A 14,083-nucleotide genomic window follows, 5' to 3' on the forward strand; every position below is an offset into this window, starting at 1 on the left:
GCATTTGGTGGGTTAACAGTGATTTAATCTGATTTAATTGGAAACTTTTGATCTTGTAAAACATAAAATATTTTTTCTGTGCTGTTGCCTCATAGTGAGAAATTTTTGGGTCCAAACCTGCTGGTGGGCTAGAAACTTTCTGTTTGGAGCTTGTGTTTTTCTCCTGTGTCAGCATGGATTTTCTCCGGCTGTTCTGGTCACAGTCATGCATCTTAGGTTAATTGGTGATTATAAAATGGCCATGAGTGTGAGTGTGAGTGTGCATGGATGTCTGTCTCTTTTCGTTAGCTCTATGATGACCGCCAACCTGTCCAGGATGTACCCCACCTTTCAACCAGTGCCAGTTAGGGAACGTTTTTTAAAAAAAAAAATGTTCTTAGGTTTAAATGTAGTGTCTGGATATATTTCATTCATGAAACTCTTCAGACTTCATATTAAACTGTTAGCCAATGTGTTCTGTTAGTGCAAAATGTATTCTACCTCAATGAGGAAATCCCCCATCCTCAGGCCGGCTCTCCACGCCACACCCCCCTCATCAACAGACTCCAAGTACTGCAGCGCGGGGAATGCTGGCGTTGGAGTGAACTCCTCTATGGGAGTCTGAGCTGCAGAGGACAAAACGAAAAGGATGACCATGAGTAGACGCAGTGAACTAGATCATGGATTTGGTCATGGTGAATGAATAGAGAGAATAGAATAGTAGAAAAGAGCATATGACAGGGAAATGCTTGGAGATAAAGGAACATGTTTAGACTTCTAGAAAAGCGGCTCACCTTTGGCTCCTCTAAGCACAAAACCAAAGCCTTCATTGTCTTTCTTCTGTAGGAGCACTGTCTTCTCCTTAATAATGTAGTCACTTGAAGAGAGTGAAGAGGTATCAGAGGCAAAGGGGAGATGGGGTTGAAGAGAGAAAAGGTAAAGGAAACAGAGAAGTGGAGAGGAAGAGCGCTATATGACTTTTAATGGAATAAAAAAGTCCTATTGACATGCAAATAAAGCATTTTCTTAATGTGTTAAACAGCTATACTGCATCACATTATGAAATCACACTGCAGCAAAATATAAGGTGGCCTAAGAATGTCATAGAAAAGGCAATGGTGCACAAAGAGTATGATGGCCGGGGTACAGTTAGTGCCACAATGGGAAGAATTGTATATGCAATAACATTCCATACTAAGACTAATCCAGACAGAGCAGACAAGTGCTAGGCCAGGAGGAACAGCACATAAAAAAATGTGCACATACAGTACACCGATAATGGAAATTTACAAATGCGCCTAAATTGCTGCATTAGCTTTCACTGCTTCTGGCAGATTTGCAGGGATACCGCTTCACCGACTCCTGAGCACCACTACAGGTCATACATGACACTTCAAATTATGCACAAGAAGAAGTCAAACATGCCTCTAATCCCTCCCCCTCCAACAAATAACTCCTCTTGCTATAAGTCCACAGCCCATGAGAACAGAAACAGCAGTCACAGACATCGATGATGCAATCTTATCATGAGTTGGTTGGAATAGTGGCTCAGCAAGCTCCTGCATTATTCTATTACTGTGTCTGGGACTTTTGGCTGGGCTGCTTTACAGCCCTTTAGGATTGGTTAAATGGACTCCACACTGCCACAGAAAGCCTCATCTTATGACTCATTGCTGGAATTGACTTTACAACAATGTCAATTTCACCCTGCCTCTGTTAGAGAGCCTGGGGTTGAGCTGGGATTTGAAGGAATTCCAGATATTTCTTTCATAGGCAGTTCCTTTCTGTATTACTTTGTAATCTTCAACCAAACTCAGACTGACAGTCCAACTGAAATCAGATCAAATGATTTCATAAAAGGGCTCAACCGTGAATGAATAGGATCAGTAGAATTATCTTTATTTGTAGTGATAGCTTGCCTGCCAAAACAATGTAGCTAAGCTAAATTTTCACAGAGAAAAAGTTTTTTCTTGTTCAGCACTTTTAATGGAAAGTATGGGTAAACTGAGCGTGGATTTATTCCCAAAGCATCATGAGAAGTAGTCAGTCTATGTGGGATTTGTTATCCCTGAATTAAATTAGTCATGCACTGCTGACTGCAAGGCTGAACAGAAACTCTGCCTTCATAGCTCAAGTGAGGAGGCCCTAAGCTCAAATAATATTACTGAATACAACATGAACTGTAACCTAAATCTAAACACAAGTTTTTGATTGACTTTCCTGGGAGGAAAGTTGATAGCCAGGGGAGTAAGCCATGCAGCTGCCTGTAAAAAACAAACATATTTGAAAATATTAGCATATGATTCAGTTTTAGGCTTTAGGCACTAGACTAGTACTATTTTTTTGTTCTTTTTTCCAATGTCTGGCAAAGAGCTTCTTCACTCCAAGTCCATTCTGTAACAACCACTGAAACGCCCACTGATATCAAAATAACAACAACAGAATAATACTATGATACACACACTCTCTTACTGCACAAGCAGAGCAAGTTCTTGTCACTCTAATCTGCCCAAATTAAACAAACTTTGGATGTTGAACCACAGAGGCACAGCAGTGTCATGAGCTGTGGTCTGCAGGCCCAAAGATGCAGACTTTGACATCAAGCTGTAACTTTATCACTGAACAGATGATCACTGGTTTCCCCTACTGAGGTCCATCCCTTGTGTGTTCTCCATCAATGTTACTGTTTCGCCAACGCTCAGCCGCCTTCCAGCCATCTGCTCCTCACACCTCATTCCTTTTTCTCTCACCCTGTCCTCCATCACGCTTTCCCTCTCTGAGGATCAAAGTAACAGAGTGGGTGGACAGATCCACCGGGCTCTTCATCCGTCCACTTATACAAGGGAAATAAATGTGGCCTCTGTTGGTCCTCAGTGTGACTCTACGTTACATTCCTGGCTTATGGTAGCACACCTGGTTTCCTCGACATGCTTAAGTTCATTCCACTTGTGTGTCACTCCAGTGACCACAATGGCCCAGCCAAGCAGGACCATAAAAAGCGCAAACGTCCCTCGCTAATCACAGTTGGCGAGGAGGATATGCTCTCTTTGAACTGGCTGCAATGAAGCTGTACTGGAGACCAGCCTTATTATTTGCCTTCCTGAGTCATCCTCTCTTCTATTCACATTAACTGAGAGAAAAGGCAGTTTTTTTAACCATTAAACTGCTGAATGCACATGCAGATACACTGTGTGTGGGCATTACCCAAACAACGCAAGTGAAGCAGCTGACAGATGTTAGCGACACACACTGTGGATTGAACGCACGAATACATGGACAGAGGAGACACTCCCACAGCAAGCACTATGACATACACACTGAATTATGAAAAACGCATTTTTCCTTCAGTGTATATAACTGCATGTATACATCTATCTAGATGTATGCATGCAGACACAGACCCTGAAATGACTGGTATTTCAAATTAGAGCCCAAAGAAACAGATGAACCACACTCTAGTCACTTATTGACTCATTCATTTTCACCTTTCTGTACAGTCAAAATACCACACATTTTAGTGATACAGTGAGAAATGCAAAACAAATGTGGAATGGGACATTTTTATTTTTAAAACAACAGGGATAAATGGAAAGTCCAGGTGAATTAAAAATATCTGCAAAAAGAAATCATGACTCAAAGAGAATGAAATACACCCACACTGTCTGACTGAAATGCATTAATACGTGCTCTCTTTCATGCACTAACACACACACACACGGCTTCATAAAACACACGGGGGGAAAACACAGAAATAAACATGCTGCAGAGTCTCCATTCACAAGCCACTTCCATTCTACAGATACATGCATATGAAAAATGCAATTTTGAGACACACACACGCACACACATTTGTACACTCAAAGACGCACGCATACACAAAATACATAGCTTGTTAGTCTGTCTTTGAAAAGGCACGGCCTCTCAATAGCATCATCTACCTCTCCCCTCTCTCCATTGTCCTCTCCTCACATCCATAGCCAGCCAATGAATGAGGAAACAGCCGCTACCTGTAAATGAACCACACGCTCCTGTTTCTGGGGCCCAGTGATGGCCACGAAGAAGAGAGGGAGAGAGAGAAATCTCTCTCTCCGCATCCCCCCATTGCCATGTCCCCCCCTCCTCTCTCTCTCTCGCGCTCTCCACCACCACCTCCTCCTCCCTCCTCGTCCTCCCGGTCTTCCAGCGAGAGCTCAGATGAAGAGAGCGCGCGCGAGAGAGTGTGACGGTCTGCACCCCGCGCAGTTCAGACAAGAGAAAGACAATGTGCAAGAGGGAGAGGACACCAGCGATTATAACAACGGGGAGAGAACGTGTGGAGTGTGTGTGTGCGTGCGTGTGCTGGTGGATGACAGGAAGAGGGTTTGGTTGCAAATTTGGGTTATATGGAGGGTTGAATTTGAGGGGTGGGAATGCGGGGGATGAGTATTTAAGAAAGGCAACACAGAGAGAGACGAGCGCTTGTATTTGCTCATCAACAGACTGGTATGCCACAGATAAACTCACAGCTGATTCCCACCCTGAAATCACTCACACACACATTTGCCAACTTTGCTCTCGCTCCCTCCTCTCCTCTCACACAGAGCTGTCATCACTACAGTCTAACAAACACTCTTCCTCTCTGTATCTCTCTAAAATGGTAATTGACATTCTCCAAAATGCCAAGCTGCAGAGACAGAACATGCTTTGGATCACCCTGCTCTTAATTGAGCACCTCTTTAGCTGCAATTACGCTCATCCAACTTAGCACAGGTAATATAAGCCTGGTGGCTGCTACACAAGCACAAGCACAGCTGCATGGAAGCCTGTGAATGACAGTGGAAGCTGCTCAGCACAAGGTCAATGTCAGCTCTAATGTGTAAGTGCTGTAAAACCAAGGGACATCAACTCGTAAGTCCTTCCAACTAGCATAGAGATCTAACTAGCGCTTCAGCCTCCTCATGACTCATCAGCAGGATGATGTATGTACACATAATAACGCAGGCATTTTCACATTTGCATGCACACTAACTCATAACGAGCATACATAGCGTTACAAAACAGTCACAGCTGCACAGGGCTGGTTTGCAGCTTCCAACGCTATATGAAAACAGAAGAAACTCAGCTCATTATAGCATTATTGTGTTCAGTGCACATCAGTAGCAAGAGAGGAAAACAGAATGTAAACGAAAGTATCAGAGAGACAAGTTCATTTCTCTGGTGGAGTCAAAAGGGAGAGAGCTGAAATTGACATGGCAGCTCTTTATTCTTTTAGGTACTGACGTTTCCACGCAGCACAACAATAAAAACAAAAGCTGCTTGGGATCAGCAGAAAACACTCAGATATAACATGCAGGAAGACATGAAGCCACAATAGGTAAAATAAGTGAAAAGATAAACACACTAGAACCTCCTGCTACTCTCAAAACAACGCCACTAATTATGTCAACCACCTGTACTGATTTCACATTCTTTCCTTTCAGTAATACAGTGAGAGCAAAAATGAACAGTTTGTGCTGCCCACGCTGATGTGACAATCGAGTCCCTCTACACCTCAAACTCAGCATGCACTTGATGAGAACTTGGGGATAACTGGACATACCACATGACAACCAACACTATAAATGCACTATCAGGCTTTTCCATGTAAATTGAACAACCTTTTGTAAAAAAAAAAAGAATAAAAAAAAAAAATATATATATATATAAAACAAGCAAAGAAACTTCCCTACTTAAAAATTCTGATTTTGGTCTTTTTTTTAGCTGAACTTATGTAAAAACTTATGTAAAGAAATCCCAAATATCAGATCCATGGGCTATTTATTTATTATCTTACAGCTACAGACGGTGACAGATGGTGGGTCAGATTTACAACTTTCAAATAAATTGAGCAAGATTTATGGGAATAAGAATGTTATTTAGAGATGAATAACTAGTAACTAAGTGGAGAAAAGTAGAGACATTTGGCTACTCATGTATCTTTAATTTTACAGATGTACTTGGCTGACAAAGCTATTTCTTTGTTTAGACTTCTGGATGGGGAATTATTTTTAAGAAATTGATTGAACTGACTAGTCCAATTAACACTTCAACAGCATTTTGAATATATTAATCACCAGACCGAAGAGGACAGACTGTATTTTTGCCCAAACATAATCACTGACTGCCATTCTTTCATACCAACTTCAACAGTGTAACTATCACAGCAGCTTTTCTTACCTGGGCCCATCAGTGCCATCATAAGCTCCAACTGTGACGTTACGGAAAAGCTTCCTCTTGGCTTTCTCGCTGCGTGTCTCTGTAGGGAACACGAAGGCCAGAAATATGTTCATTTAAACTTTCAGCTTCCACCATGACACCCTCTCAGTCTTTTTGTAGAAGTGATGTGTCTTCGGCACAAGCGGCTACAGACACAATTACATTTACACCCTATTTTTGTGTCCTCAGCGTGGCATATGGTTTGCTTACACTTTCTGCAGTGAAAATAGGGGAAAGGTGTTTGACTGTGTTGGGAATGTGCCACTGCCTGATGCACAAGGGTTTTCTGGTTGATTTTTGAGTGCCAACGTAATAAATGTTGCAATGATTTAAACTTTGGGATCCATTCCCCCCATTTAAACTTTATGAGATGTCCCAACATCTTTCAACTTAACTTAAGGTGTACCCTTAACTGCAGGTCAGTTATAGTTTCAGTTACTAGATTACCACGAAGATTCATAGGGGCCTTAAACATGAAACAGAGTAATATTTTGAAGTGCAACAGTGGGGTGAGTTTCTCACAAGCTTCATATTACCTTTCTCTTTACTTGGAGCTGCCACCTCTTGGACACAGTCTGAAGGAAACCAGCCAGTGCGTCCTTTCGCTGTTCCCTCCCAGTATCCCCCTTCTCCTACACTTAACACTGAGAAAGAAAGATACTAGTAGACATATGTAAATGGATATATAAATACATTTATTAAAACATAATTTGTTTTTGGAATGCAAATCCACTCTGTTATTTTCCTTTTGCTAAGTTTTTTTCATCATTATGGTTTCTAATGGCCGGGAAGATTTGCATTAAACTTCATTGCGGCTGCATTTGAAATGTTTCAACCCCAAATTATCTGTAGTGGATCTTGAGCTAATTATAAGATTTCATATTGCACATGAATCATCTGTTTTTTTTTTTCCTTATCTGACATCATGGCTGAATTTTGACTTGTCTCACCTTTAACTTTGTCCCCTTTGTTTAGTGAGAGCTCTCTGTCTCCGCTAGCGGAGTGGGCCCGAGTGGCCACATACACCCGCCCTGGCACTGCACTGTACATACGCTTCATCTGACCTCCACCAGTGGCTGCTGAGGTTGCACTGCGGCATGAAAGGGAGAGACAGTATTTTACAGAAGTGTGACATAAGTAGCACACTTTGAAAAACAAGAGAGATTACACACAGCTTGCCAGGCTACACCCCTGACATTCAGTAGCTTAGTCATACTTATCAGTCATACCAACAGTAAGATTGCAAGCTGCAGTTTTGTATTCAAAAGCCATGGTCAAGCATTCAGTGTTCCATTGCTGAGCTATTTTAACATGTTTAAAAACAGTTAAACCATTCTGAGGAAATAGTTCAGAGTCAATACAGGCTTTATGGCTTTTATGCTTGTCGTCAATATTCTGTGACTGGAAAGTTTCTCATCTGTAACGTCTAGAACCGAAATTCTGTTATGACAGACTGATAGTTGCAGATATCTTAAACATCGTTATTACAAGTCCAGACACTGCTAATTTGAGCCTTTTCTATTGTATATTGCCAATAAAAAAACAACAGCTGCTGTTGTGGAGAAGAAAGCTGGAGAAGGCCATCAAACAGAAAGAGCTTCTCTTTCTTTATCACTGACAGCTCCTGTCAGCCATGGGCTGCTAACTCTGTCAAACTCAATATTCTCTTGCTCTGACACAGTGTTACTTTGGCTTACCATAGGCACAGGGTTGCATCGTAAAAACCTGTTTAAATGGCAAACAGCTGTTAAAAGTTATTAAACATGTCTAAAACCGATGGCCTAAACATTTTGAATTGAGGAGATTTTAAAAGATTAAAGAAGGAATTAAAACTGAACAGAATTCAATCGCAGCTTTCTGTGATCTGTAGTAGGAAAAATTATATGGAAAATAATTGCAGATCTATGGAAAATGTACACAATGAAATTTTTCAAACAAGTGTGGATAAAACAGGTTTCGTTTACATGTTTTGTCGTTTCATTGCATAATCATTTCTCCACGAAGCCCGTTTACAGTAGTTCACTGTGCATTATGAAGGTGTGGAGAGCAAAGAGAGACAGTGAGGCTGTTTATCACATTTAATTGGTGCCTGAAAATGGAGAGATGCACTGTAAAAATAGTGCCACAAATCAGTGTTTACATGCCATTATGAAGAGTGAATCTCCTTTGGAGGTTAATGGTGCGTCAGGTCAAAAGGCTGGTCTGGTGTAATGTAAATACACATATTTATTGTGTTTACTTAACTTGTGTGTACAAATAAACAAAAACAAAATTAATTAGTTCAAACATCTGCACAAACTAATCAAATTATGGCACCAAATACTATTTGATGTGAATATGGTATCATTTTGTTTACTCTATGTAGTAAAATGTGGTCTAGAAATAAATGCATTTTTTTTCTACCTATGAATCGCTTAATGATTTTGGTGAATCATTTGAATTTAGCTGCATTTTGTGGCAAACGTTGCCGAAATAACACAAGAAACTGAGATGGTGACTGATGGTGAATGGTACAGCGAAAAACTGTGAAGCAAATATTGCCTTTGTCATATCATTTGAATCCTGACAGTGGCATTTAGCATGAAGCTGTGCTGTGTCTAAGTAGGGCTTGAATTATCATCAAGTGTGTCCACAGACTCTTGTCTTGTTAAAGTTATAGCCACTGAGCCAATTATACCGTCGTCTGACATTTTACAAACCTTTATTCAGGCGGTGCGCATTGCTTCAATTTCTTTTTGTTTTGCAGAAAATATAGTGACATTCTTGCATTTACAAACAGTACACAGCATACAGCTGAGCAACTGTAATTGTTTTGCTTACAGCTTATGGTGACTGAAGATGAAATTATGCTTGTGAATGGCCTTAAAGGTCGGGGCCAGAATAAGATCTACACCCTTACCCCTGTCTGCCTCTTGGCTGCCGGTGCCTCTCCTCTGTGTCACTTTGGCCTCCTCTCCCTCTGGAGGGGGAACGTGTGCGAGTTCTGGGGCTGCTGGAGCTTCTCACACCTATGGAGGCTCTGCGCTGGCCCTGCAGAAACACGATTAGTTCCAAACATTAAAGATTAAAAAAGTGAAACTAATATTACAAAAAAACTGCAGATGAGCATCCACCTAATGGTCTCCAGTACCTGTACTGGGTTAGGACTGGTTGCAGACTTGTTGGGCAGAGTCAGAGGGTCAGACTGGGTCATGGTGTTATCGCTATTAGCACGCAGCAAGGGGTGGGAATGAAGCAAAGGAAGAGGCAGCGTGTGGGCGCTCTCTTTTCGCTTAGGGACAAGCTTTGGCGATTCCAAGAAGGGCACTGAAGATAAGACATGTGATGGGGAGGTTTAAAGAGAAGGAACACAGTTCAGGTGTGACAAGTGAGGGGAAAAGGAGAGATTTCATGTGACAGGTAGATTGTTAGAGGGAGAGAAGGGAGATTGTTAGGCACATACATGATGGTAGGTGTTGTGAACCTATTGTAACATTTGAAAGCCCCTTCAGAGTTTGTCAAGGAAGCTTACCTACGTCAGAATCTTTGTGGTTTTTGATGATCTCCCCAAGTTCAAAGTGACCAGACATGACAGCAACCTGCAAACACAGGAAGAATATTGAGAAATCTAGCTCCTTCTTGTTGGTTGCTAGCTAATCCAAGTTTCCACATGATAAAAATGGCACAATTTGTTTCTCAGTTTACCTGAAAAGGGGTTTGACCATGTTTATTCTTTGCTTCCTTATTTGCTCCCCGGTACAGAAGCACACGGGCACAGCTTTCCTGAGCATTCAGAGAGGGGAAGTGATTAGTTCATTTGTAGAAATAATAATATTGTAAAATGAAGCATCTTTTCCATACTTGCCTTATTGTACAGGGCTGAAATGTGAAGTGCAGTGTTCCCTGAGGCATTTTGAGAAGCGATGTCTGCCCCATAAAACAGCAGATGCTCCAAGTGTTGTGCAAAGCCATTCTGGCAAGCCTTTTAATGTCAGGAGTATAACAGAAAGGAGGGATGGACAAAAGTTGAACAGTTTCATATAAGACAAGGATAGGACAAAGAAAGACATTGCAGATCTGATACATTAGAAACAAAAGGTAAATAATGTATCTTTCATCCATATTCATCCAAAACAGATGGTGGAAAAGAATCAGAAACAAACAAACAAAAACATTAAAACAACAGAAATGAGCCCTCAGAAGCTCATAGGTTTCCTCATATTTTTCTACAGGGACTAAAATATCACAAGATGCGTACAAAGTAAAGAAGGAAAGCACAGAGCACAGCAAAACCAAAATAAAATACCATGACAACCGACTCGCTGCATAAACGCAAATTTAACAGGACGTCATAGGGACATAATGTGGGCAATGCACATGAATCTTCAGTAAGAGAAAGAGATAATACCCAGTACTCTTTCTGAACTAGTCTCCTCTTGAGATGACCTAGAATTGAACATGTTTAAGGAAATAGAATGGTCACCTCATTCACTATCTATTTGTATTATCTTAACATCATGATTCTCCTCGCCTTTGCCTCTAAAAGGCTAGCAGGGATGTTGAGAGGATGGGATGAAGGGTACCTTATGTATTTCTTCCATTCCAAACTCCTTTTCATCCCTGTTCTATGGAAAGAGAGAAAGAGGGGTAGAACAAGAGAGAATAAAGAGATGAGTGAAGACGGCAGAGAGAGGTGTGAGAAAATGCTGAGACTCCGAGGGTGATGGTACATGACAACTACGACAGAAAAAAGACAGGGAAACGATGGTGCATTGCTTAAGTTAACATGAAGAGACACAGACCAGCAATGTTTTACGTAAAAATATCACAGGAAACCTTAAACACATTTGGGAATCCACACACTGATTGACTCGTGCAGCTGATTTGGTCATCACAAATATAAGATGAGACTACCTGATGAGACTCATCCCAACCATTCTCATCCCTTGTCCCCAGCTTTGCCCTGTAGTAGAGCAATGTCTCACAACAGGAGGTGTCGCCCCCTGCCAGCACTGTGTGGTACAGCGGGGTCAGGCCACAACGGTCTTTGTAGTCTGGAGATGCTCCAAGGGACAAGAGAGCCTGGTAGGAGGACATTTAGAAAGCAAAGGAAAGCTATGAATTTTCTGATGTGTGCGTGCACATGTGTGTGTACTGTAGTAATATGTCTAGCATGAGTAATTATCATTACTGTTTACTAAAAATCATTTCTAAAAAAAGATAGCAGCTAGTTTACTTTAGTCTGTTAGTTTCTCTATCAACAATAACAATAAAACTATCTGACAGGTGTTATGTTTCGACTTCTTACATACACATTCCTTATTTGTGTCACTGACAGGAAATGATTTCGGCAGTAAAAGTGTTGTCGGCACCTCCACAAGACAAATCTGCCAAAACATTTTTTTACAGGGCAGAAACACAGAGTATCCCTTTTTACCAAGTAAGTACAAGTGTTGGTTAAATATACTTTTCTGTGCACTTATAAATACAAGCAAAGTGTAACTAAGATAGGATTTTCCTTCCAACTTACGCCTGCTTTGTCCAACTCAGGGTCATGGGGAGCTAGAGCTAATTCCAGCTGCCATTGGACGGAAGGCAGGGTACTCTGAACAGTTTGCAAGTGTTTTGTCGGGCCAACATAGAGACAAACCAGACTAGGGGTCTGGTTGAACTGTCTAATTTGCAAAGATAAACTGAATGAAACAACCCTAAATTATCTGAGTAGAAGGCAAGGAAAGAGCTGTTCAAATTCTCCAAATGCTTAGGAAAGTAGCTCCAATGTCTCCTTTAAGATCTCCTTTAGCATAGGATCCTTTATGAAAGAAAGGAGATTATTCCATCCCACAATTCCTTCCCACATCACAATTTAGAGTAAGTGTGGTTGAAATATCACTGTGCCATGGTTGGGTTTTTTTTCTAAGTCCTTAACAGCTTTTTTTCTATAATCCTTCCATAACCCCATAACATTTTCCATCAAGGTATAGGAAAAGACAATGACAGTCACAAAGTTGAGTCACATCTCCCAAACAGCTGTATTAAAGTGTAAACAGGACACTACATTAGCTACAACAGTTAACATTTAATCATAAAACTAATACATTGACAAATGCATTAAATGTTTATCAAAAGCATGATTTCAAATGAGCAAATGAATGAGTATTAATTAATGTCTATCTATTCATTTAACCAACATTTAACTATTTAACTATTCATTTAACCAACACTTGGTTTGTCGTTGAAGTAAAACATTAAACATAGAGCAGGTGTAGTTGGACACATCTGTCACATTTCTAATCTTTAAAAAAAACTCATTCAGGACAAAAATGGGACTAATGAGAGGACTAAAAAACCTCAGGAGAAAGAAATGAAAGTGAACCTTTATAAAAAAAACAAAACGACTGGGCAAGGAGACAAAAGAGATGGAGAAGAATGAACTGCAGATGGAAAGACGAAAACTGGAGGAAAAGAGTGCAGAGCAACAACAGCTTTGTGAAAGGAAAGAAAAAGAGACGCTTCTTCATTTTTAAGAGAAGTGTGGAAAGAGGCCAACCACATTTGGGAACAAAGAGTAAAAAGGGAATGAAAAGAAAAAGAACAAAAGAGGTTTAAACACAACAAAATGAAGAGGAAGAGGGGAGCTGGATGAGAAGCAAGTCTAAAAGTGACAGCAACAGAAAGGTGGAGAAGGTTGCTGGTTGTTCAACCAAGACTACATAACCTGCAGCTTCTCTTCCTCCCTTCCTTTTTCCACTTCTCTCCACCCTCCTTTTCTACACCTGTTCTCCATCTTCTTCATCTTAACATGTCTACCCTAAATTATTTCTTCTCTGCCTTTTCTCCACCTCCCTCACCTCTGTCCTCCTTACCTCTACTTAATTAATCCTCACCTCCAACCTCCAACCTGTATTATTCCTCTTCTTTTCTTTTATTCCCCCCTTGTATTACACCTTCTCCTTTGTTTGTTTTTTTATGCTTCAATCCACCCCTCCTTCTCTCTACTCCTGTCTGCTACCTTTCTTCTCCCCTGCAACTTCTGCAATCTTCTTCTTTTATTTTTACATTACGTTCTGTTACTGTTGAAACAGGGATTTCAATATAACTGGAGGTTGTACTGCCGCTGTTGGAATTGCTATATTTGTTTTTAGAAAAGCATTTATATTGTATACTCAAACAGTTCTCTTGACTTTGCAATTGTGAAAAATATTAAGACAAAACAGTAAGGCCCTTATTTGTGCCAAAAGCTGTTCATTCATTGTCTAATTTGGGTTTAGTGAACACTAAGAAGCACAGGTGATCTTTTTTATTCCGCTCAACAAATTAATTAATCAGAAATGTTGCATTAATCGTGTTCATCTCATCTCTGCATTTTTTTTCTCTTACAATTTTAAATCCTTTGTCAAATTACATTTCAGAGCTCTGACATTAAAAACATCAAATTAAATAGGTTTTAGCTTTTACAGCTTTTACAGTTATTTAAAGATTCAAACAGAATCGTCATTTCTTTCATTTCGGTAACACCACCTGCCCCGTTTTGATGTGTTAATCTGCATGCATGTGGCTTTTCTGAAGTCCTTACCAGCAGTCCAGCATGATTGTGAGCTCGAACAGCTTTGTGCAAAGCTGTCATGCCATCTCTACTTCTGAAGTCCAAGTGTGAGCCGCCCAGAACCAGCAACCTGAGGCCCTCCACTGACAGGCCGGACTGCATGGCCACAGAGAGCGGGGTTTCTGAGCCACAGAAAAGGGTTGGGTATAGGATGGGTGATAAGTGGACAGGTGAAGGTGCCATTTCACTTGTTTTTCGAGTGCTGGTTGATGGAGTCAGTCAATATGCAAACGAAAAAGTCAATGAAAATGTAATGCCTCAGTGAGAGGCTGCACACACAGTCTC

The 14,083-nt window shown here is 40.8% G+C and overlaps 1 protein-coding gene across 1 annotated transcript in view; it reads right to left on the reverse strand.

Moving 5' to 3' along the window:
- The window catches only part of LOC140277910 (SH3 and multiple ankyrin repeat domains protein 1-like), a 43,735-nt gene that overhangs the window by 10,074 nt on the left and 19,578 nt on the right, over positions 1-14,083 (reverse strand). Inside the window, exons 7-19 of the mRNA XM_072372742.1 lie at positions 13,769-13,920; positions 11,107-11,274; positions 10,776-10,817; positions 10,058-10,174; positions 9,898-9,975; positions 9,725-9,791; positions 9,344-9,519; positions 9,113-9,243; positions 7,164-7,303; positions 6,750-6,857; positions 6,175-6,253; positions 774-856; positions 481-605 (exon numbers count right to left, since the gene is read on the reverse strand). Coding sequence (XP_072228843.1) covers positions 481-605; positions 774-856; positions 6,175-6,253; positions 6,750-6,857; positions 7,164-7,303; positions 9,113-9,243; positions 9,344-9,519; positions 9,725-9,791; positions 9,898-9,975; positions 10,058-10,174; positions 10,776-10,817; positions 11,107-11,274; positions 13,769-13,920 — 1,466 coding nt within the window. The remainder of the gene's footprint in view (positions 1-480; positions 606-773; positions 857-6,174; positions 6,254-6,749; positions 6,858-7,163; positions 7,304-9,112; positions 9,244-9,343; positions 9,520-9,724; positions 9,792-9,897; positions 9,976-10,057; positions 10,175-10,775; positions 10,818-11,106; positions 11,275-13,768; positions 13,921-14,083) is intronic.

This window comes from Leuresthes tenuis, unplaced genomic scaffold, assembly GCF_036924035.1.
Source record: "Leuresthes tenuis unplaced genomic scaffold, fLeuTen1.0.hap1 SCAF_20, whole genome shotgun sequence".
In the NCBI taxonomy this organism is placed as follows: Eukaryota; Metazoa; Chordata; class Actinopteri; order Atheriniformes; family Atherinopsidae; genus Leuresthes; species Leuresthes tenuis.